Genomic DNA, 26,402 nt, shown 5'->3' with positions numbered 1-26,402 from the left:
GTTAAAATCATGAAACTTTTGTGAACATTTGGTAGTTTTGATCAGTACTGAGGTTGATTAACAGATTTATGAAAAAAATTAGAAAAAAATATTCTGATAAATTTTTACAGCCGTTTAATTTAGTGGCCTTTTTTGTACACGAACAACCCGAAAGGGTAGTGATTTTGAACAACCCACGAGGGTTAAATATTTTTTGAACGATAGAGCCAAAGACAAAAAGTGGTCCATCTAATGTAAATGTGTATTCTTGAGTAAATAAATCGGTTTGATTCAAGACTGATTGTTCTAACAGTAATAAAAGATGGTCATTATATGTATGTATAAACATCAAGCAAAAAACATCATGGCTTTTATTTATGATTCATCATACAGACGGAAAGTCACACACTAACAGAATTTAAGAGGATATTTTATTGTCACAAACTAGATTGCTTTGGCAATTTTGTAACAAAACACAGTAATGCCAATACATCTATTGAAAACTCACTATGATAGACGTTAATTGTGGGATTTTAATCTATACTGAAAATGAAAGTGAATAATGCACTAAAGTCACACCAACTTAAAGAGCAAACAATAAATGCCAGTTAAAGATAAAAGTCTGAACTGATTTAATTGAATGCAGATAAACAAATCATGTTTGAAAGAAAACATTTCAAATGTGTTATACACTGAAAAAAAAAATTATTCAATTCACTCATTTTTCTAAGGCAAGTGGCGGCAATCAACCCATTTAAGCTACATCCAAACCAAAAAAATTGAAAAATAAAACAAAGAAGTTTTGTTTAAATGTAGCTTAAACAAACCGACTACGGCCACCCACCCCAAAAAAATGAGTAAATTGAAGGAATAACTTTTTTCAGTGTAGGATATAAGAGGCTTGTTGCTCATTTCTCCTCTCAGACTCCCAGAAGTTTCTTGGCCATATAGCCGGGCATACTGTAGAGGAAGATGGCCACAATGGCAAGCAGAAGAAGGGCCAACACAAGTTTGATGACCAGCCACTTGTATTGGTTGCAGACGAGATAGCGGACTGCCTTTAGTGGCATAAGGAACCACAGGAATGTTGTGTCGGGACGGCTGGTAGAAAACAAAACCAGTAAACAAACTGTAAACAAACATGCTTGACTTTTAACATAGATGTTTGTTTTATTGATGAACACATGATAAGACAAAAGCAGTTCAAAGCAGTTGTCTTTATGTGCATCAATATCAAACAGTGCCCATCAATGAACCGTTGTTTAAGAAACTCTTTTAAAATATGATCTAATGCTCAAGTTGGGCTCACAAATGGACATTATATGTATATTTTAAATGTTTAAATGTGTTTTTTAACATAAACAGAGGCAGTAAAGGCGCTGAATGCATTCATACTTGGACTATTTCAGTAATTCTTTTGTATAAATATATAGTAAAGCTGATTAAGAGCTGTTAATAAATAAAATGCATGTTATATTTTTCATTGATTTATTTGTAGCATTCAAAGCACACAGTAACAGATCTCAGCGAAGAAATATAAATGGTCTATTGTCATGCAAACAATTCTTAATGAATACAAAAAGACATTTTACATTAGTTTTGGATATGCAACCAGACAAATGTTATTTATTTATTAGAGCTAACAAACTTTGTTTGAAAAAATTAAATGCCAACTTTTCTTCTGTTATAATAATTTTTAGATATTTTTTAATGTATTTAATTGTGTTGAGTTGAATGCATGAATAATTTTAAATACCAGAAATTGAGAAACTGTAAGAGATGATGTGTATTACTCCAAAAAACAAACAGCACAAATACTGACAGCAGACATTCTCCAGCAGACGCTGCTGCACTACTGAAGATCAGGACAAAGCTTTTCAAGCCCCTAAAAGTTTTTTCACCATGTATCCGGGCATGCTGTACAAAAACAAACCCAGCATGGCTAATAACAACAGAGCCACCACAATTTTGATGATAAGCCACTTGTATTGGTTGCAGACGAGATAGCGGATTGCTTTGAGCGGACTGATGAACCACAGGAAGGTTGTGTCAGGTCGGCTGGTGGGACAAAGAAAAACGGCTGGTAAAGATCTGTGGCACAGCGCAAACTTTATTCCCATGACTGAAAGCATGAAAAGTTGGATTCAAAAGTTTCTGAATGGTTTATGATGAGTTGTCATAGAATGCAACTCCACTATATTTAAATAAAAATTATCTATAATTAAAGTGTAATGTTTTAAATGTAAATATTTTGTTTATTTAGGTTTAGCCAAATCTTTATCAGATCTTACACTGTAAAAAATTATCTTCTTATTTAGTATTTTTCTCTTGTTTTCAAAACAAATATCTAAAAAATCTTAAATCAAGATGTATTTTCTTGATAAGCAAAATAAACTTAGAAAGTACGTCTATTTTTTAAACAAAAAATATACAATTTAAGTGAAATTGTGGTTAAAACAAGCAAAGATTTCTGCCAATGGGATGAAAAAAATCTTGAATTAAGTGTTTAATATTATTTAAAAAAAAATTCTTACCTTATTGGCAGATATTTTTGCATGTTTTAAGCAGAAATTTACTTAAATTGTTTATTTTTTGTGTAAAAACTAGACTTATTTTCTTAGGTCATTTTGCTCATCAAGAAAATAAATCTTGATTTAAGAATTTTTAGATATTTCTACTAAAAAAAAACTAAGTAAGAAAGTCTTTTTTTTGCAGTATATGCACATCTATGTATATCTGTTTACAACGAAGGATCTCACTTTAAGAAACTATCTTACAATTGAACAAGAAATTGGTTATTCGGGAGAAACTCTTTGTTTTTTATGGGCATTGTCTCACTCCTTATCATTACTTATCAACTACATTTATTGTTGTTCTTCATTCCACAATTCTGATCCCAGAACACCTGTCTGAAACTGTAAGGATACATGTAGTAGATCATCATTCAGAGTTTAAAAATCATCCTAAAAAAGTCCACTGCAAAAAATGAGTTTCTAACTTAGTATTTTTTGTCTTGTTTTTAGTATAAATATCTTAAGATTCTTAAATTTAAGATGCATTTTGAGCAAAATAACCTTAGAACACTGCAAAAAATGATTTTCAAGAAAAAATTCTAAGTATTTTTGTCTTGTTGTCAGTAAAAATATATAAAAAAAATCTTAAATTAAGATGCCTTTTCTTGATGAGCAAAAGACCCCAAAAAATAAGTCTAGTTTTAAGACCAAAATATCAAATTTAAGTGATTTTGTGCATAAAACAAGCTAAAAAAATCTGCCAGTGGGGTAAGCACAAAAGTCTTGAACATTTTTCTTAAACACTACATTCAAGAAACATTTCCTACCCCATTGGCAGATTTTTTTTTGCGCACAAAATCACTTAAATTTGATACATTTTGTCTAAAAACTAGACTTATTTTTTGGGTCATTTTGCTCATCAAGAAAAAGCATCTTAATTTAAGAATTTTTCGATATTTTTACTAAAAAACAAGACAAAAATACTAAGATATTTTATCTTGAAAATCATTTTTGCTGTGAAAATGAGTTTAGTTTTTAGTCAAAAAAAGTATATATATATATATATATATATATATATATATATATATATATATATATATATATATATATATATATATATAATTTATAAGATTTCTTAAATAAGTGTTTAAGAAAAAAGTAAACTTATTTTAGGATTATCTTACCCCATTGGCCTATGTATACATTATTTTGCATGTTTTATGCACAATTTTGTCAAAAAATTGTCTTATTAGGATATTTTGCTCATCAATAAATACATATTGATTTAAGAATTTTAAACTGAAAACAAGACATGAAAGAAAGTAATTTTTTACAGTGTCACTGTTAACTTTTGCAGATTTTGCTATTTAATCCGAGACAGGAGCTTTAATAGTGTTAACATAAATCTATAATATACTTTCCATGTTTATAGTTTTTAGTTTAAATTCATTCTTGTAAACACTTCAGATTTTCTTTGCAGAGTTTATAAAGTTTTTGAAAGATATGGGACTCACCTGTCAATCTTAATGATTAATGATTTAGATATGAAGCACATTGCATGTAAAGGTTTGTAGATATTGATCTTACTTTGGTTTCTCCAGTGGTTCAGGTTCATTTCGTCCTTCACCCACAGGATTTTTCTCCGCCTCTTCACCCGTCAACAGCTGGAGCTCTGCTTCTACTTTCCCCTGAAGAAATACACAAACTCATGTGTGCTACTGGTCTAGGATCAGTGTTTAATTGTTGTTGTTTTTTTAATCTATTGTGCTCTGAATGTAAAGATAAAGCAATGAGCAACATATTGTTTAAACCTAGAAAAGCAGGTCCCTTAACCTTTATCACTTACTGTAATTTCCAACTCGTCATTTTCATCCCGGGCTACAAACGGCCACCATCCTTTAATTCTCTTCTGTTTGAATAGGTTGACCATGGGCATGTCCTGTTCATTGGTGACCATTTCAATGGAGCACTGCTTCGCCGTCTTCGCTCCACGAGGGAATCGATTCAGATCCAGTTCAATTGCACCTGAAAAACAAACATTTGTGTGTTGATATAAAAAAGACTGAGGCTACAAATCACACACATTGTAAAAAAAAATCTGTAGAAATTACAGTATTACTGGGTATTACTGGCAACTCGCTGCCAGTAACTTACCGTAGATTTTACATTTATGTTATTTACTGGCAACAGTTTGTTCAAAGTTAAAAGAACATGAAACATTTTTAGACTTTATCTTCTACAGTAAGTTACTGGCAACCAGCTGCAAAATTACAGCAAATTTTTTACAGTGCACTATATGTCAAAAAACAACACCTCACCCAGAAAATCATCTGCGGAAAAATGATCCGCATCCCAGACTTGTAAATTGAGCCGAGCAGGAATTTTATACTCGGTCTCGTCCCAGGAAAACATGGATTCTTTCTTTGAAATGACAATCTTCTCCTCTGCCTGTAGATAGTCGAAAGGATAAAGGAAGCGCCAGTTGAAGTTTCCTTCACCGGTTAGTGAATGATAGTGAACATCAGTGTCCTGCTTGTCTTCCTGTTGACCTTTCAGCCATCTAGTGAACACACATACACATCCATACATCTGCATTATGTCAATCATGAATATTTTGTCTGAAACTATCCAGAGATTCATTCATTCACTGAATTAAACTCTTTTGTTTGTTTAACAATGTGTCATATGTGATGTCATACCCTCGAACAAATATGTCACTGGATTTTTCCCCTGTGAAGATGTCATCGTCCTCCAGAACGACCTCATCCGTGTTCCACACGATCACGCGCAACTCAAATCTGTCCATCAGCAAATATCATTTCAATACCACAATATATCTACAACAACATCACATGACATTATTGTTCTGGAGTAACAGTAGTGAAATATAAGTGGATCCTACTTCTTGGGTTTTCGTGGAGAAATATCAAGAGCAGGTCCAGGAGCAGGCATATCTTTTGGAAACATGTCCACCCACATCTCAATTCTCCCCTACATCACGACAATCACACGTTAAACATCACCTCAGCTTCTCAGGACAGATCTTCAGGAGATCATTCATTTCTGACCTGCTCAATGCCGGGTTTATCAGGATTCAGGAGAGGTCTCGTCTCCACGTGTTCGGATACCAGTTTGCAGCCGGTTCGTGGAATATCTTCCCAATGATTCAGTACAGCGAGAGCCAGATGCTCATCCGTCTGTTTCTTTAGTCCTGTCAGAGAGATGAAGATATGATCTACTGATGAATCTCAATCTCACTGTTGTTAAAACAACTGGCTGTACTTCACGAACCAGATGTTTACTTCGGTCATCCCAATCAAATAGAGATAAAGAATATTTTTCAATATCATCAGGCAAAACAACAAGCAATGATCTACATGACATTTAATAAATGCAAAAAATGGATTTCTAAATGGTTCTTGAATCTCTCTCTTCATTTCAAATGGTTCATGAAAATGTAAATACCATTTTCATCCTCGATTTCAGTGGGTCCCGTGTAAACTCTGTTGGCCACCTTCACTCTTCCCCCCGGCCCATACTGGGGCGAATCCATTTTATTATCTTTACAGAGTTTGGCAAGGATTTGTGTCGGTTTCAGTGGATCTCTCCAAACGTTATAGCCATGACTAAAAAAAACATTCAAGCATCAGTAGAAACATGTACAACTGAACCATATGTGACCCTAAACAAACAATTTTTTTTTGACTTATACATCTTATGCATCATCTGAAAGCTAAAAATCTGAGGGTGCAAAAAATATAAATATTGAGAAAAAAGTCCTAAGCAACACATATTACTAATAATAAGTAGGTTTTTGATATATTTACGGTCTAAATATCTTCATGGAAGATAATCTTTACTAAATGTGCTCCTGTGTTAGAGCATTGCATTAGCAGCGCAACAGGTCATGGGTTCGAACCCAAGGAACACGCTTTAATAAAAATGTATACTTAGTTATGCACTGTAAGTTACTTTTAATAAATGCGTCTGCCAAATGCATAAATATAAATATATCATTTTATAAATATAATATCCTCATGATTTTTGGCATAAAATGGATAATGTTTACTCATACAATGTATTTTTGGCTATTGCTACAAATATACCCGTGCGACTTTGTGAACACTAGATGTTTGTATACAGTAGATCTGCTTACATTGCATAGCTTGAGCTGAGGCCACATGTTGCTCTGTGTTTACTGTAGTAACGGTTTTCCAAGTCAATCTTTGTTTCTCCAATCAGATCATCCGTTCCCACCAAATCCCAGTCATATATGGAGACCGTGAGGGTGGAGTCCATTGGAAGTGTTGCTTCAATGTCAAAAGATCTGGACGTTTGGAGTAAATGAGTTGTTAGATTTTTAAGCAAATAGGAATCACAACAAATAAATGTTTTAATGTACTAACTTTCCAAACACAGGGTTGAGCTGCTTTGAGATGTAATTCTCTTTGTCTTTGATCTCTGTCTTGCCGAGTTTAATGGCAATATAAGGATCCGCTTTCCCATTGATATCTGCTGGATGGAGATCTGTTGCCCTGAGACAAATAACCATATAATCATGTCAATTATGAACAATTCTTAAACATGGTTTAACAATAAACTATGAGTACTACATACCCTGACCACATAGACTCGAACCAGGACGTTTATTGGGTCGTTGTGTGGAATGTTCTGGAACATGCCCATGCTGTTATCAAAGCTCATTTCTCTGGAGACATCATCTGACAGAGGAACTTTGTAGATACACATGGAGCCCTGCAGTGAAGAAACATTTGTACATTCATCTGGATCTACAAAACATTACATTGACTTACTGTTTCCTGATCTAAGAAATGTTTTATTTGTTTTGTTTTTAAAGGTTCACTGTGTAGAGCATCTAGTGTTGAAACTGTAAATTGCAACCAATGGCTCAGTCCTCAGCTCACCCCTACATTTCAAAACGGTAGCCACCACAGGACACAAGACAACGCAGTGACAAAAAGTTAAACAAAGCACCTTTAAATGATCTACTTCACAAGGAGAAAAGATATCTCAACCACAGACCTTGAATTTTCCAATAAGTCTGTCCTCATCGGCTGCGTTCTGTTCAACATCAGCATCATCTGAACATTTTCCTCTGTACAGATTAAAGGTATGAAGCCAGTCCTCAAAACTGCCAAATTCAGTCTCAAGCTCTCTATTGTAAACCTGTGAAGGACACAAGATGACCTTCACATGAAGAACTGCTGGATCTTCTCTATTTAAACGTTTATCTGTCTAAGTAAAAATAAACCTTTAGCTCTCCAATCTTCTGCTTCTTCTTTTCTGGTGTAGCGTCTGCAGACGCTGGCTTGCTCTTTCCTTTCCCTCGCTTCTTCTTGCCTGTCAGATCAAGATGAACATCTCAATGTATAGATGTATAGCATGTAGGTTTAGTTATTATCTTTGGTGAGAAATATCTATTGTAATAACTTATGTCAACTAAAATAAACACTAAATATACATGTTAAAGGGAATTAAAGGAGACATTTTACAAGACTTTTTTAAGATGTAAATTAAGTCTTTAGTGTCACCAGAGTGCATATGTGAAGTTTTAGCTCAAAATATCATACAGATATTTTATTAGAAAATCTTAAAATTGACACTTTGTAGGTGTGAGCAAAAATGTGCTGTTTTTGGGTGTGTTCTTGTAAATGCAAATGAGCTGATAAAACAAACACTGATCACCATAATGATGGTTTGTTGAAATTGAAACGCAATTATGCTGTCAATTATTTTCTCTCTCTCTCTCTTTCTCTCTTTCTGCACTAAACAACAGTGCCATGGTTGGTAAGTGTAGATTAAGGGGCAGTATTATTATAATAAGATCTCCTTACCTGACCTATTGTTTCACATGCCTGCAGAAAATGGTTTACCAAAACTAAGTTACTGGGTTGATCTTTTTCATATTTTCTAAGTTGATAGAAGCACTGGAGACCCAATTATAGCACTTAAACATGGAAAAAGTCAGATTTATATGATATGACCCCTTTAATAAATGGGTGAGTATCAGTAGTGTGAAATGAACAATGTTTATTGAGTTACCTGCTCCCTCTCCAGACTCCAGATCTTCTTTCTCTTCAGGCTCAGCTTCTTGTGTTTTAAGTTTCTAAAGTGTAAAATTATTACATTAACACTTTACAGTTATAACTTTACATCATTCATGTTAACTGTAGGGATTTCATGGCACATATATACATTTATATCAGACTCTGCCTGTTAAAACACTGTTAAAAGTCATTTCTTTGTGGATTTACTATTGTCCACATTTCTACAAAAATGTGTAAATAAAACACGACCCCCTCGAGGCATACCGCGGGCGAAGTGAGTCATGAGCAAGAAACACAAATTAAACATTATCCCACTATCTCTGGATAACTAATGATTCACTATGTGTTTGTGTCGTTTACATTATATGCACTCGATTGCAAACAAAACACAACATTTGATGCAGTTTTACAGCCTGTGGCCCCATTATAATTAAATTGCAATTGACATGTAATTGATTTCACTTTGATTGACATGTGGGCGTGCTTTACTGGGGGAAGTGCCCATAAAAGGAATATGGGGTCAATGATATGTAACAGGTACCCATGTTTGAAAAAAACTTTATGAAACTTGTAAGAAACGTGAGGCGTGAGGCGTGAGTTTGCCCAGAAATACTTTAAACTGCTTTTTTGACACTTTGCATTTGTCAAGCATGAAGATTACAAGTCTTTAACTGTGTTAATAAGTCAGAATGCATGAAAAAGCATTCACCCCCCCACCCCCCCTAATATTGACTGAGTAATGCCATGTCAAAGATTGAAATCAAATGTGATGCTCCAAATCTAGGGTGACCAGGATAAGTCGCAATTGTCGGCAGCATATGTCATCGAGGTTCTCACATTTCGGTTAAAGGCGGAGTGCACGATGTTTGAAAAACGCTTTGGAAAAGGAGACGGGCCGACTACCAAAACACACTTATAGCCAATCAGCAGTAAGGAGCGTGTCTACTAACCGACATCCTTGCCGGGGTTGCGTATGTCGGGTCTTTTAAAAGAAGGTCCAGATTCTATTGGGGTAGGGGCGTGTTTGTTTAGGTGATTTCAGATATCAACATTGGCTTTCAAACATTGTGCACTCCGCCTTTAAGAACATGATAAAAGTAAGATTTATTTCTCTTAAGACATACAATCATTGTAATATCAATCTTACCTCGAAATATAATAGTTGCTTTTCTTAAATATAACCTAAAATAATAAACCTCAATGACATATGTGGTTGACAAATATGAAGATGCACCTGAAATCCTGGCCAGGATGCGTCCAGGATAAATTTCAAATATGTTCACATGTTATACATTCACAAAGTATCTCTTACTTCTGTAAGTGTGTCAATCGAAGCAAAGTATTTTGACCACCAGTCCAGCATGCTCTCGTCCAGCTCCTCCTCCTCCGGCTCCTCGCCTTTCTTACGTTTCTTTTTGCCTTTTTCACCTTTTTCATCATCCTGTCACAGCGTTAAATACAGAAAGACTCTGATTAAGAATATACATCACACATAACAATACTGAATTTACTTGACTTACCATATCAACCTTCACCACAGCATCAGACGCCTGCAACACAGTACATAAAGTTACACGTTGAAGCATAACGATATGGCATTACTTATTTACTCTTTTTATATATCAAATATCATATACATTGCCAGTCAAAAGATGTAACACACTTTCTTTATTCTTAACATCTTCTATATTTGAAGTAATAGATAAGTTATCAGAACTATGACCTAACATATATGTAGGTATGAGTGTCCTTAAAGTCTTTACAGCTCTTTTAAAAATGTACAAATGTTTAACTGGTTGTGTATAATCACAGAGGAGACTAAAATGTTTGAAACATTGTGTTGTGTTACATACTGAGTCCAGTTTGACCACTGTCTCCATCTTTTTGAAGGATGGTTCTGGTTCTGTGTGAATAACAACCTCTTCTGTGGAGGAAACAACTGTGTTAGTACGGCTTGCAATAGGACAAAAATTAGATATTTATTTATTTAGATTTTTATATTTTATATATATATATATATATATATAAATATAAAAATCTAAATAAATAAATATATACATGTAAATGTTTCTTAAATAAATACATGCATGTGTGTGTATTTATATACACAAAATAATTAGGCAGTGTCACAATTAATCTTTTGACAGCCCTAATTAATTTACAACATATTTAATGACTGAACAGGGATACAGAATATTTTGTTGAATTGCACTTCAGCATTAAAATGCTGTGCATCTCTAGCTAAATATTTAACATAATTTGTCTTTTTTTCTATATACACACCCATAGCAGACCAGTTATTGACGCTTTTCTCTGCCGGTCTGTAAATGAACTTGCGCAGAGTTGTGACGGCGTGCGAGCCGACCAGCGTGTATCGTCCGAAAGCCCTGCAGTCCACCACTCGAATGTTCAGAGGTGGATGTAGAAGCTCATTTTCAGGCAGATCCTGACCAACAATCATGAAGGTTATCAAGTGCTCTGGAGTCAATTTAAAAACATAATTTAAAGACACAACGAGAACTCACCACTTCAAACCACTTCACCAGTGTGCTGAAATTGGGATTTTTCTTGTAGTTTTGAATCAGAGACGATTGGACGCCTTTCCCCGCACACTCAATGTCCACACGGGGACGATCCACTTGTGCAAGATTAACACGCTTCAGATCCCTCAGACCCCAAAACAACACCTGCGGCATATTCACAAAACTCAACTTACTAATAGTTAATAGTAACATTAAGATACTGCGAGACCATTCTAACATTTTAAGGGGCGTGCACACCAAAGCTTTAACGCCCGCGACTGGCTCATGTTTTCAATTGTTTCCAATGGAAGGTCTGCATTTTTCAAATAAAAACGGTGCTCGGCGGTTTTTCCGCACTCGGCACTGAGTGTCGAGAGATGAAAGAGATTCAACTTTGGGTGAAAAGCTCTGCTCAATGTCAGTGTCAGTTCTCACACGGCCGTCCAATCACAGTGGAGGAGGGGTGGGACATTACCACAGCAACCAACCGGCTTACAGCTGAAGTATCAGAGCTACCAAAGCGCTCAGCTAAAGAAAGCTGGCAATCAGTTGAAAAACAGCTGCCATTCTTGGTTGTCCAGGTGTTTTCAGACGCGTTTAAAAGTTTTGGTGTGCAAAACCCCTTACACTTTTTTATGAGTCACTTTTTTTTTTTTTTTTTAAGTTATATTTTTGGGCCATGTTTTTTGCCTTTATTAGATATATAGTATGGTAGTAAAGGGACAGGAAGGTATAGGGTGGAGAGAGGGGTACGGGATCGGCAAAGGACCTAGAGGCGGGATTCGAACTCGGGTCGCCAAAAGTGCGTCTGCACCATATGTCGGAGCACTTGCCCACTACACCATCGGCTCCAACATGAGTCACTTTTTAAGGAAGCCCATTCTGCCACTTGACATAGTGAGATGTAACTTGACATAGTGATATGTAACTGTAATGCAGTTGACAGACCTGGAACTACTTCATAGATGTGCGTTTACTCAAAAAATAATGCACACCCTTAGAAAGTTTCTCAACCAATCAGAATAAAGCATTCATATATTATTTATACAGTATAGCTATGTAAATACTGTATTTAGATAAACATAATGCATTAGTTATAAGTTAGTATGAGAAAAGATCCCACATCATTTGTTTGCAGATTCCTGTGTGCAGTTTTAATATTTAGTGGCATTCATACATTTTTAAATGGAAGCCCATTACCGCCACATAAGAAAAAATCATGCTACTGTAAATCATAATTATGAGATCAAAGTCAAAATAATAACTTTAATAGTCAAAATTATGAGATACAAAGCTGTAATTAAGACTATTAAACTTAGAATTTTAATCTTGTAATTCTGAATTTTTGAGTCATAATTTCAATTTTTTTAATCTCATAATTATGACTTTTTTCTGATAATTTTTAATTTTTACGGTCATCATTTTTTACTTTAAATCTCATAATTTCTATTTTTTATTTTAGGATTATGACTTTTAAAGTCATAATTTCAACTTTTTCCTCACAATTATGATTGATCAGATCATGATTTTTTCTTATGTGGCGGTAATGGGCTTCCATACTTTTTACACACTTCAGCCTCATTTTAAAATGCCACTAAATATTAAAACTGCAAACAGGAATCTGCAAACAAATGATGTGGAATCTTTTCTCATACTAACTTATAACTAATGCATTATGTTTATCTAAATACTGTATAAATAATATATGAATGCTTCATTCTGATTGGTTGAGAAACTTTCTAAGGGTGTGCATTATTTTTTGAGTAAACGCACATCTATGAAGTAGTTCCAGGTCTGTCAACTGCATTACAGTTACATATCACCATGTCAAGTTAAATAAAGAACTTATTTATTATTTATTAAATAACTTATTTATTTAATTTCAACAAATAAAGCATAAATATATGTGTAGTAGCAAAAGAAGTAACTTGAAATGAAAGAATAAAGTAATTAAAAACAGAAGATAAATTGCCTGCTTTTGCTTCATTCCTGATAATATAAAACTCAAGTGTGCCCATCATCAATTATCCCTAACGTATACAGCTGTACGAATTAAAGCTATTTACCTCAATTCTGTATTTACTTAAGACAGGTCTAATGCCAATAGGAACAGGCAGGATTGGACCACGATCAATATCTGCAGGTCCATCTATGGGAGGCAGATCAGCCTTTCCACCTGGTCCAATCTGAAAGAGTTTGTACGACAGATATATAAGTAAACACACACACATTAAACAACACATTTAAAGAGATTGACGTCTAACACACACCTGCAGCAGTTCAAAGGCTGCGAGCATTTCTCCGGCGGTGCAGTTACCGCGGTATATCTGGTAATACTCTAGCTGAGGTGGGAATCGTGGAGGTCCGTAATGCTCATCTGACATCTTGGTTATAGGTTTAGCGAACGTGCGACCCATAAAATCAGCTTTACCCTTGAGAGGAGGAATCAGAAATATATAACAACATGCTGATGATAAACCTGATAACGTTTGAGGATCTCAGCACTCACAACAGTGTCCTGGTCATAGACTTCAATGACAATGACCGGTGGATCATCTCTCAGTTCACCTGCCTCACCGTACAGCTCCACATTATCAAACACCAACAGCTGATCCCATGTGGGACACAGAGTCTCATTCAGGATCTGAGAGAAAACAGTCAACATATTTTATTGATGATCATCCTTGTCTTCATTTCCTAAATGTTATCTAGATGATGTGAGATGTTCACCTCTGTTACTTGGCTGTGAGAGGAAAAGAAAACCCGTGCGAAAGGGTCCGACAGTCCGGTGCTGTCCGCCGCAAACAGACTGCGAGCTTGATACATGTGAACCCTCAGCTGGAAGATCTGTTTCACTGTTTAAAGACATTCAGACGGTTTACTGACCCATATCGACAGCAACATTACTGTATGATTTCTCTGTTACTGTATCTTACTGGTGTACACCAGGCTGATGGGGGGAGATGACTGCATCCCTTGACCTTTGTATTCCTCAAACCCATTGGGTAATCCACTCAGATAATCCTTACGCTGTCTGGTCAGACCCAACCACAGATACAGCTCAGTTTTGGCCTGAACCGTCCAACCCGCAGGTCCGAAACTTTTCTTACCGGGGAGCTAGAAAGAGAAAACATTTCGAGGAATGTCATACTGAAGAAAATAATAATAATAATAACTTAGACTTATATAGCGCCTTTCATAATACCCAAGGTCGCTTAACAAATTGGGAGGGGGGAGTTAGGGGACAAATGTTTTGAGGTGCTTTTTGAACATTAGCAGAGACGGAGCAGAGCGGACATGAGGTGGTAAACTGTTCCAGAGTCTGGGAGCATTGGCAGAGAAGGCCCCGTCCCCAAAAGTTCGCAGCCTGGTGTGTGGATATATGAGTGATAAGAAAACAGACAATGAAGCCGTTGTGAATCCACCTTGAAGAAGATGGTCTGGAGTTTCCCGCAGTCCTTTCCTCTTTCTTCATCAACAGGAGAGTAAAGGATGTCTTTGGAGGGAACACGAGCATACGCGATGCGCTTGTTGTTGCTTATCATCCATATGTAAATGTCTGGAATGCTGTGTTGAGGCTAACATGAAACAAAACCAGAATGTACATAAATATACACAAACATCCATATCAATCAAAACTTTTGAAACACTCACTCGTTCATTATTTAGATATTTTTCCTCATTACAGAATACAGAATGTGGTGACTAAAAGCATCTAAAATAAATTCTGTTATATTTTATCATCTGAAGTGCAGTCATCCCTTGCCTAGACATTGCTAAACCGTACTTCATGTGTCATTTTATCAAGAAGTTTTACCTTAGGATGAATTTTAACCCCTAATTTAAACTGGCGCAGCCTGTTTTGAGTGGGGATGGGGGGTGAAAAGGTGATGTACACCTTCATATTAATATAACGCTAGATTTTTTGGTTATTGTAATAAATAAAAATAATGCATTAAAGTATATATTTTATACATACAATTTTCACAAAAAATGAAATTTGTGTCACTTTTAGTGGTTTTACCAACAATGGCCACTAGGAGTCAACAGTTGGCTGCATACTCTTGTCACAAACTAATAAATTACTGTCACTGCATTATTATTAATGCAAAATGAAAACAACATTCTTAGGCCTTTTCAACAATATATAGTTTGTTGTGATAGATTAAAATTTACATGCAAAATATTAAAGTAAACTCAGCTCACGGGACAGTGCCAGTTAGAATATTAAAGGAGTTTACATTTAATCTGGCTTCTTGTTTGTCTGCTTTTCCTTAAATATTCAGTCTAAGATATCAAAAATATAAAAAATACTATTTTAAAATACAATTTTAATTTCTAATAACCGAAATTAATCTGTTTGGCACAGCTATTCTGTCTACAAAGTAATTTAACCATGTGAAATACACCTTCAGCTTAAAAGATTTTTAAGATCATAGTTAACATTTCAGTCAAGTGTTTCAAAACTTTTGACCGGTAATGTAATTGGTTACTGGTGTGTTACCTCATCAGACAGGAACCTGAGCTTCTGAAGGAAGTTCTGTGCCAGCTTTATTTTGTCTCTGACGTTGCTTTTCTTCACCTGGGATCTCATGGTCTTTGCTTGCTGGCCCATGTTCTCCTGTGAACAGTAAAAACAGACACAATATTGATGCTGCAGCATCATCACAGTGTGTGTTTGCGTGTCTATGTGTGTCTGTGTGTTTTACCAGCTCGTGCATGCAGGACTTCAATCTCTCCCGGTCCAGTTTAGTCTTTCCTGTCTGGTTCTGGTCATTGTTCGACAAAGTTACGAAGGTACTGAAAGAAGATTTAGCAAATTGTCCAGAAAATGTGTCTCATTTCATTTTCAAATGTTCCCGCTAATCCATGACTGCATGCACAACACTGTGTTTTGAGAATGATGTGCAGATAAAGATAAAGATTGTGTTCAAACCTGCAGCTGATGCTGAGTTCCTCCAGTACTCCTCTGAGTCTACGCTCAGGATACGCTTTCTCTGTTTTAATGATCTCCAGAACATCATTTAATCCATCTTCCTATTAAACAATATACAGCTTTAGTTTCACGTGCATTATTATTTGTCAGTTGAGAAAGGTTGAAAACATTTTGTCTAAATGAAGAACTTGACAGTCAGTAGGAGGAGCGCTTGGGACTAAATGTTGGTTTAGTTACTGTTAAACATATCTTTCCAATACATTTCTCATATGTCTTGGGTAAAAGAGTAGAATGCTTAGCTGTATGAACCTTGAGATTAAAAATGTAACTAAATTAAAAATTTGATCAAAAAAAGTAACTAAAAGTTACTTATTTAACATCCTGAAATAAATATAGTTTAATAAATATAAACCCATTGTGAAAATGATGATGCACAAATTGTTAGATACAGTAGAGAAAGTGAAGACCCTTGATGTTGTAATGAGAGGCATTTGGTGTTTAAAACCAGCTAATTCTCTTGTGCTATCAAACGTATATCATGTTTCTGTAATTCTTTAAACCAGCGGACACAATTGACTTTATTACCAGTTTATCTGCAATGTTGTCCATGATGTTTGAATTATAAAGTCGTCGTCTTTGGTCCTGCCACCAGCTCTTGATGTAGATACAGGGTTTCCTCTCAAAATAGGGCAGGTGGAAATAATTCCTGAAACAGTAAGAAGAAATACTTAATACACACATACACAGATCAGAACTGAATACAGAGGGTTTTGGATCAGTAAGGGTGAGACCTGTCGGTGATGACGGGCTTCATTGGAGGGGTGGTGGAAACTGACATCATCTCTCCATCAGTATCCACCTCTTCATCACTGGAGCCATGAATCAACTCAGACTCTTCATCATCTCCATCTCCTTTCTTCTTCCTTGTCTTTGGCCTAGTTGGAGTATCAAGCTCACTGCCGTAGTTTCCTTGTGGTGAGAGTTTGATCGTGTTGATATCGGAAAGCAAAAGTCATGATTATGTTTGAACCATTTTGGGGTTTTTTGGAATGGATTTATTGATGTTATTATGCTTATTGTCTTTAGCCTGTTTGGTAACTTTCCATTAAAGCAACAGCTTATCCAAAAATAAACACAACCTGGCTTTTTGATAAAACTTCTTGTGCTGTATTCCAAAAACTTTTTCATAAAATATATTAATAAATATATATCTCTATATTTATTTTTTCTCTCTTATTTTTAAAACAGTTTTCAGTGTTATGAGTTTTTGAATACAGTGCATCAGTAATATTCTGAAGACAAAATTTGCGTCACGCGTACGTACGGGTAAAAACGGGACCATACTACCAGGCTTAAGTTGAATCAAGACTACATAAGGGTTGGCCAAAAATATAACTCAAAAACTTGCTCTTTTGTCTGTCTTTTGTCTTTAATTTAGTTTTCTTATATTTTCACATATTTTAATATAGTTTGGCTTTAGTTCCTTTTGCCCCATCCTGCTAACTCTTTCCACCTCATTAGTTTTCACCTCATGCTGTCCATTATTTGAATCATCTTCTTGAACTTGGATCCAATCTCATTGTTATTATCATTATCATCACATGGCACTGTTCATAAATGTGCATTTGAATTGAATTGGCCACAACACAAAGGTCTTTGTATTTGAATGTTCAATTAAATGAATCAACTGAACTGCAATTTAAAGAAATTGAACTCATTTTGTTGTGAAGTTTAACATATACTCTCTTATTATATATTATAGAGATAACCACTGTGTCATTGGGAAAAGTTTAATTGTCAACCTGGGAATTGTGTTGTTACTGTTTGTCAAATCCAGAATTTCCATGTACAATTACATGGCTGAGACTTTGGCTAAGTTTTACCTATGGTAACCTCAAAGTTGATGGGTTTGTCTCCGATCTTCCTGTCGATCATGGTTGCCTCGAGGAAACTTCCGAAGAGAAAGAATTCCTCAATCTTTCCTGTGGCGTTCTACATAAACAGAAAACAAAATGCTGATAAACAATCGACAACAATTCTGCTGTAGATATTTTTCTTAAACTGATGAATTTTTAACAACTTGTGCTGCCTGTGGATGATTGTCTCATAAACAAGGAGTATTAGTGCTAAATGAATAATGTAGGGGGATAAATACAGGGAATGAATTATTCACAGTAATCGTCCTGTCAATGGATCACGACGTACATCTGAGATGTTGGGTATCCCCTCCACCTGCACCTCCGTGGAGCTCATTACATCAGGAGAGGAGGTGTCCAGTATCTCCACAGCCAGACTGATGAGGAGCCGGGCCCGGAATGAAACCCCCTCCCCTAAACCTTCATTCAGGTCCTGATACTCATCCATCAAGGTGTAACTGCGTGTAGAGCCGTACATGTTGACCCAGGCTGGCCCGAGGGTTGGAAGAAAACCTATGAGAGAAATCAAGAGCCATGCATAACTAAACTACTGGGCCTTGCTATAGAAATTTCCAGACTTTTCCAAGATTTGTAAAGACTGTGTGAACTTCAACCACTTTCCCAAATCATAATTCTCTGATGTTTTATTAGTTTTCTTGGTATGAACCCTGTGTTTGTTTTGTGTACTGAAGGCCATGTAAAGCCTGTGTAACTTCTCATCTTCATGATCTTCCAGGATGGTTACCTTTGTCTCCATCATTAGCAATCTTCCGCAGGTCAATGAAGTGTGTTCCTATGGCCACATCATTGACTTTATCTGAGTCACGTATCTGAACTTTCATTCTGCGACAGAGAGGAGGAAACTGCTCGGTGAAAACGATCTGCTCGTTCCAGATGGGCTCATAACTGCTCTTCTGAATGGATGTTTTTCCCTGCATTATGCACAAATGAAAACTTCAGTGCGACTGAAACAGATGCTGGTGGATTTTGTCAGTTTAAAGACAGACCTCTGCCCACCTTCTGCCCTGCAAACAGAACCTGCACATATGGATCCACCAGGTCCTTGTTTTCTCCAATGAATGCTTTCTTGACGTTAGCCATGATGCTGGTGTTCATTTTGGGTAATCCTTCAGCTCGGTAGATCTTCAAGTAGAACCTTGCCCACTGACGCTCAGCTGGAACGTCTTCTGGAATCAAAAGATTTCTAGAACAAGACATTGACAAAAATTAGAGATACACATTTTTCTGTGTAAAGAAATGCCTCTAGATGAGTTTATGATGAAGTGTAACTTTTTGGGTGACTTAGTATTGTTGTGTTACAAACATAAATGTTATATATAAAACTAGATCTGGAGATTGTCACGGCGCTGTTGTGGTTATTGCTATGTGGTTGCTAAGGCAGTCTGGGTGTTTTCTGGTGTGTTGTTCATTCAGTTGCTAGGGTGTTCTATGTGGTTGCTAAGGCGTTCTAGGTGTTTTCTGGTGTGTTCATTCAGTTTGCTAGGGTGTTGCTATGTGGTTGCTAAGGCATTTTGGGTGTTTTCTGGTAGTGTTCGTTCAGTTGCTGGGGTGTTGCTATGTGGTGCTAAGGCGTTCTGGGTGTTTTCTGGTGTGTTGTTTATGCAGTTGCTAGGGTTCTCTATGCGGTTGCTAAGGCGTTCAGAGTTTTTTCTAGTGTGTAGTTATGCAGTTGCTAGGGTTTTCTATGCGGTTGCTAAGGCTTTCTGTGTGTTTTCTGGTGTGTTGTTTATTCAGTTGCTAGGGTGCTGCTATGTGGTGCTAAGGCGTTCTGGGTGTTTTCTAGTGTGTTGTTATGCAGTTGCTAGGGTTTTCTATGCTATTGCTAAGGATTTCTGGGTGTTTTCTGGTGTGTTGTTTATTCAGTTGCTAGGGTGTTGCTATGTGGTGCTAAGGGGTTCTGGGTGTTTTCTAGTGTGTTGTTTATGCAGTTGCTAGGGTTTGCTATGCTATTGCTAAGGCTTTCTGGGTGTTTTCCGGTGTGTTGTTTATTCAGTTGCTAGGGTGTTGCTATGTGGTGCTAAGGGGTTCTGGGTGTTTTCTAGTGTGTTGTTTATGCAGTTGCTAGGGTTTGCTATGCGGTTGCTAAGGCTTTCTGTTTGTTTTCTGGTGTGTTGTTTATTTAGTTGCTAGGGTGCTGCTATGTGGTGCTAAGGCTTTCTGTGTGTTTTCTGGTGTGTTGTTTATTCAGTTGCTAGGGTGTTGCTATGTGGTTGCTAAGGCATTTTGGGTGTTTTCTGGTAGTGTTCGTTCAGTTGCTGGGGTGTTGCTATGTGGTGCTAAGGCGTTCTGGGTGTTTTCTGGTGTGTTGTTTATGCAGTTGCTAGGGTGTTGCTATGTGGTTGCTAAGGCATTTTGGGTGTTTTCTGGTAGTGTTCGTTCAGTTGCTGGGGTGTTGCTATGTGGTTGCTAAGGCATTTTGGGTGTTTTCTGGTAGTGTTCGTTCAGTTGCTGGGGTGTTGCTATGTGGTGCTAAGGCGTTCTGGGTGTTTTCTGGTGTGTTGTTTATGCAGTTGCTAGGGTTCTCTATGCGGTTGCTAAGGCGTTCAGAGTTTTTTCTAGTGTGTTGTTATGCAGTTGCTAGGGTTTTCTATGCGGTTGCTAAGGCTTTCTGTGTGTTTTCTGGTGTGTTGTTTATTCAGTTGCTAGGGTGCTGCTATGTGGTGCTAAGGCGTTCTGGGTGTTTTCTAGTGTGTTGTTATGCAGTTGCTAGGGTTTTCTATGCTATTGCTAAGGATTTCTGGGTGTTTTCTGGTGTGTTGTTTATTCAGTTGCTAGGGTGTTGCTATGTGGTGCTAAGGGGTTCTGGGTGTTTTCTAGTGTGTTGTTTATGCAGTTGCTAGGGTTTGCTATGCTATTGCTAAGGCTTTCTGTGTGTTTTCTAGTGTGTTGTTTATGCAGTTGCTAGGGTTTGCTATGCGGTTGCTAAGGCTTTCTGTTTGTTTTCTGGTGTGTTGTTTATTTAGTTGCTAGGGTGCTGCTATGTGGTGCTAAGGCTTTCTGTGTGTTTTCTGGTGTGTTGTTTATTCAGTTGCTAGGGTGTTGCTATGTGGTTGCTAAGGCATTTTGGGTGTTTTCTGGTAGTGTTCGTTCAGTTGCTGGGGTGTTGCTATGTGGTGCTAAGGCGTTCTGGGTGTTTTCTGGTGTGTTGTTTATGCAGTTGCTAGGGTGTTGCTATGTGGTTGCTAAGGCATTTTGGGTGTTTTCTGGTAGTGTTCGTTCAGTTGCTGGGGTGTTGCTATGTGGTTGCTAAGGCATTTTGGGTGTTTTCTGGTAGTGTTCGTTCAGTTGCTGGGGTGTTGCTATGTGGTGCTAAGGCGTTCTGGGTGTTTTCTGGTGTGTTGTTTATGCAGTTGCTAGGGTTCTCTATGCGGTTGCTAAGGCGTTCAGAGTTTTTTCTAGTGTGTTGTTATGCAGTTGCTAGGGTTTTCTATGCGGTTGCTAAGGCTTTCTGTGTGTTTTCTGGTGTGTTGTTTATTCAGTTGCTAGGGTGCTGCTATGTGGTGCTAAGGCGTTCTGGGTGTTTTCTAGTGTGTTGTTATGCAGTTGCTAGGGTTTTCTATGCTATTGCTAAGGATTTCTGGGTGTTTTCTGGTGTGTTGTTTATTCAGTTGCTAGGGTGTTGCTATGTGGTGCTAAGGGGTTCTGGGTGTTTTCTAGTGTGTTGTTTATGCAGTTGCTAGGGTTTGCTATGCTATTGCTAAGGCTTTCTGTGTGTTTTCTGGTGTGTTGTTTATTTAGTTGCTAGGGTGCTGCTATGTGGTGCTAAGGCTTTCTGTGTGTTTTCTGGTGTGTTGTTTATTCAGTTGCTAGGGTGTTGCTATGTGGTTGCCAAGGCGTTTTGTGTGTTTTCTGATGTGTTGTTTATTCAGTTGCTAGGGTGTTGCTATGTGGTGCTAAGGCGTTCTGGGTGTTTTCTGGTGTGTTGTTCATTCAGTTGCTAGGGTGTTGCTATGTGGTGCTATGGCGTTCTGGGTGTTTTCTGGTGTGTTGTTTATGCAGTTGCTAGGGTTTTCTATGCTGTTTCTAATGTTTCTGGTGTGTTGTTTATGCAGTTGCTAGGGTGTTGCTATGTGGTTGCTTACTGGCCCAGATAAAAAAGGGTCCACAGTGGGAAGTTTAATACTTAGGTTAAAAGTTTTTTTTTTTATTATTACAGAAGTACAAAGCATTTGATTTTACCCCTCAATGTCATCCTCGTCCGTCTCATGTGCTTTGTGTGGAGTTTTGATTGTGTCACCCTTCGCAACAACTGCAACATCACACTTGACATAGCCTTTGCATCCTGCTGTGATGTCATCAGGGTCACATAAGGTGGCCCATTTGTGGAAGAACTGATGTTCTGCAGAGAAATAAAATACAGAGGATTACTAAAGATCTCCGGTCTTCTGTGATATCGAGATGTTTTTAATAATAAGTAAGACAAGACTTTACCAGGTTGGGAATATATTGTGCCCACATCAAGCTTGAAGCTTCCCACAAGCGTTCCACTTCGCAAAAGATTTTTCGAGTGGATAACCTGCAGGAGCACAACATTGAGTTTAATGGTTTAATGATCAATAAAGCTGAGCGCTATCTGTCTAACTAAAGCTCTTCTTATGACACTTACAGATATTTTCAGGATCTTGTCAAACATGACATCAGGAGGAACGTGGAAATCAAAAACAAAATACTGCAAGAAAAAACATGTTGGCCATGATTTAAGAGTGAATCATCAAAACAGTCATGATGGTCAAAACCTTACATGAAGATGAAACATACAGTACCTCGTTGTAGTAAGGGCAGTTAGTGGACTCCTTCATTGAAGTGTACTTTTTATCATCTCCAATTTCTACACACACCACTGGATCCATGTTCAAACCCACCAGCTGTCTGGCCTCTATGACAGTAACACTAACCTGAAAGATGAAGCAGAATATAAATGCACAGGTTATTGTATGTGGTATCTGCGATGTAGTATTAGATATTTATGATGTTATGTGGTATTTCTGGCACATACTTGGAAATCCATTGGTCTTCCAGCACTCGGTTCAATCTTGATATCAGGCTTTGATCTGAAGAATTGATGAGAATTTTGGGGAGAAAGAATAAAAAAAAGTTAATTTACCTTGTATATAAGGTTGTCTTTTTGGTTTTTAACAGGTGAATGATATAGACTGAAGACTAAATAAACATATTTGAACATGTTAAGTCATGTTATGGTCATCAGAATACAGAGAGTTTACGTTAAGATGACAAAGGTTTTAACAAATATCCACTTGTTAATTATCAGTACTTTACTATACAAGTTGATTATATGTTTAATATATTTTGACTGTTAGTGTAAAAGTGGGAGAATACTGTGGTAACATTATGGTAAAATAATGACAAAATACTGTACAAAATATGTTTTCCATAATACAGGATAAATAAAGTTAGCATGAAAATGGCTAAAGTACACTGTAAATAAAAACCTGTTATCAGACCTATGATATATTAGCCACAGATGAACTGAAATGATCTGTGATTAATCACCTTTTATTGGAGACATTGGTTGTGACGGCTGTTACTGATGCTAGTGAGATTGTGTCAGGGTCTGGCATTCTCATGTCTTCTGTCTCCAGTATTGCTGGTTCATCTAAGAGTTAAATACAAACAGTAAATATTCATATCATTATGAACAGCACTATAAGAAGTAGGTAAAAACACATTCATTGTGTTCCAAACAACGTCCATTTACTTTTACAGTAAATATAAAACATAACATTTTTATAGCATTGATATTTATATGCATATACTGAAATTATTATATTGGTTTTACCTTGAGCTTTTCCATCGTCCTTTGAAGCGCGATGCTTATTGCGTTTCATTGTTGTGAATGATCAGATTTATTTTCTGGGTATAAACATGAGAGTAGAAACATTGGGTCAGTTCGGGTTAGGTTTAAATTATTAAGCAAATAGGAAAGACACAAAAATGTCATCATGTAGCAAAAAAATGTAACTGTTGTAATGAGTGATACATTTAATACGGTGCTGTAAGGGATACGTTGTATTCAAAGCAATATAAAAACATACATGCACATTAAAGTATATCAGTTGTGTCTTAAATAAAACTGTTAAAATGTTGTTGTTTTATACTTTGTGTCGTTATCCATTTGAACCAACGTGTACTATGTACCAATGACACTTTCCTGATGAGTTTTTACAGTTATCTGTATTTCCCTTACTATTCACTAGATGGCGCTTTTACCCAATTTATTAAAAAACTGAAGCAAAAATAACTTTATCCACATTTAAAACTCTGTGTATGTTTTAATAATTGAATCTGAATGGTTAGGGATCTCTAACAAAAAAAATCAATTATTTAAACTTTTGGCTCAAAATGTGGTATTTTTGAAGAAACCTACCCATATTTAAGAGGAAAATCACAAAAAATGCTGCTGGGTAACTTTTATAAAAAAGGCTGACGGGGAATGAGTTAATGTTTTATCATTTAAAAAAAAAATGCACAAACATACATAAAAGAATATGAGCTATAAAAATACATAATCAATAAATATTAAAATTGAGGCTATTAATAGAATGTGTTTTGGCGGGCAATTCACAGGCTCCACGCGGGCACCATCATTTGCCGCTACTGATTATTTCATAATATAAAACACACAATGTTTTATTATATTTCATAAAACTTACAATTAAGAAAAATAAACTTTAAATTATTCCTAACTATACGCAGTAAAGAAAAGAGATCAAAAATATGCCTCAAATATATGCAATCAAGAACAAATCTAACTAATATCTTCCAAAATAAAATGTATTAACTTTACTGTATTTCATAATGTAAAGTATATAAAGAACAATATGACAATATAAGTCTCCTTGCCATCAAAATTCATTAACTATTGACTGAACCCATTTTCTAGATCGGATATATAGATCAATTCGGAATTATAAGAACCTGAGTAATATTGCAAAGTAGGATCACATTATTTGGTTTGCTATGAGAAAAAAGGAAGGTGAAAGTCTTCCAGGTAAAGTCTGATCCAGAGAGTTCTTACTCACCGAGCGATGCACCTGCTTCTCTATTCACTCCAACACATCCAACAGTTTGCAGAAAGCACAAACTGACTCCAATGCTTCAGTAAATGTCCTGAAATGAATTCATCTACATACTCGATATTGACATTTGGATAAGAGAATCAGAGAGGTCACAAAAGTAACGCAAAAAGAGTTTGGTTTGGTCTAAGGCTGAAGTTGGTCTGAAGAGATGTGATATGGTAATGAATAGTGTATGAGTGTTGAACCTGAGACTGTGGTAACTAGAACTAGATCCTGATGTGAGATCGCAGAGGATTGTCAATGCCTATCACTCTAGATTACCACAACACAACTATAATCAACAAGTATATAAGCAGCATGGAGAACTAAGAATTGGAAAAAACTGCTAACCTATTATACATTTTCAAGGATTTGAATTTCCTCTAGTTACAAATTTCAATGTAAATCATGTTGACCAATCATTTCAAATATTACAAATGCTCTATTTCACCATCTTTGCCTTTATATATAATATATTCAATACAAAACATTACATTACAGATCTTATCCTGCAAAATAGTGTTGCTATGCGGTTACTAGGAGGGTCTGCCGGTTTACTCATCCAAGTCAAACAAGCTCCACCCCATAGGGTCAATGATATTTCGGTTTTAGATATATGTCTCAGTCTCCACCTTTAATGTACATTTTTTTAAATGTAGTTTTTTTTAGATATAGTATAATCGTCTTCACTAGATGAAAATCATAATTCCAGTCTCTTAGAAAGTAACAGCACATCTCTCCTCACCAAACTGCATGGTTTGAAGATCATCATGATTGTAGGAGTACCACTTATAAAATACTCACATCCCATATTCAATCTTATAAGTGTTATATCTGGTGTTCACATCCAGTTTTGACTTTAATTGTCATTTCTAGATGTAATGTGACCCTTTCAGTCCAGAACACACTACTGGGCTAAAATTGACCCAATGTTGGTTGTTTTCACCGAACTGCTGGGTTATTATAATAACCCATAATTGCATAAAAACAACCCAACATTGGGTCATTTTTAACCCAGCATGTGTTCTGTCCAATATTTACCCAGCATGGGTTAAAATTTACCCAGAAAGTTTAGAGTGTGACAAAAAGAAATTTGACTAATAATCCGTTTTTTCTTTATTTTTTTTGTTATTTCTTTATTTTGTTTAGGAATGAGTTTGAACTCGTTTTCTCTGCAGTATTGAAGATCCTTTTGAATTTTGACCATGTTTTCCCCATTTCAATTTTCAGCCAATAAATGCAAATAAAAATATAATTTCTATTAGGAGTTTGGCAGAAATGTTGTCAGTAGTTGACTAAATAAAACAAATATGATCACTTTCCTTAAACAAATACAAATATGTCTGTGGCTGTATATTTTTGTATCATATG

General features: G+C 36.2%; 1 protein-coding gene across 1 annotated transcript; it reads right to left on the bottom strand.

The window, feature by feature from the left end:
• Positions 1–1,116: 1,116 nt before the first annotated feature.
• Positions 1,117–25,194, bottom strand: LOC129417752 (otoferlin). Its single transcript, XM_073869799.1, is given in 42 exon segments — positions 1,117–2,037; positions 4,080–4,180; positions 4,339–4,517; positions 4,811–5,052; positions 5,192–5,290; positions 5,395–5,483; positions 5,561–5,703; positions 5,958–6,118; positions 6,649–6,819; positions 6,899–7,080; positions 7,083–7,247; positions 7,536–7,679; positions 7,765–7,853; positions 8,556–8,619; positions 9,873–10,001; positions 10,081–10,110; positions 10,414–10,484; positions 10,844–11,006; positions 11,086–11,247; positions 13,149–13,268; positions 13,353–13,514; positions 13,592–13,726; positions 13,813–13,937; positions 14,019–14,199; positions 14,508–14,660; positions 15,587–15,703; positions 15,792–15,882; positions 16,019–16,119; positions 16,604–16,724; positions 16,810–16,987; positions 17,902–18,010; positions 18,224–18,447; positions 18,680–18,866; positions 18,952–19,138; positions 22,135–22,294; positions 22,387–22,471; positions 22,562–22,624; positions 22,719–22,850; positions 22,952–23,006; positions 23,467–23,569; positions 23,753–23,826; positions 24,996–25,194. Coding segments are annotated over 41 exon segments (5,403 nt in total). The 5' UTR covers positions 23,802–23,826; positions 24,996–25,194; the 3' UTR covers positions 1,117–1,856.
• Between the last annotated feature and the right edge of the window lie 1,208 nt (positions 25,195–26,402).

Source organism: Misgurnus anguillicaudatus, chromosome 7 (assembly GCF_027580225.2).
Source record: "Misgurnus anguillicaudatus chromosome 7, ASM2758022v2, whole genome shotgun sequence".
Taxonomy (NCBI): Eukaryota; Metazoa; Chordata; class Actinopteri; order Cypriniformes; family Cobitidae; genus Misgurnus; species Misgurnus anguillicaudatus.
This window is presented reverse-complemented; position numbering and strand designations above follow the sequence as displayed.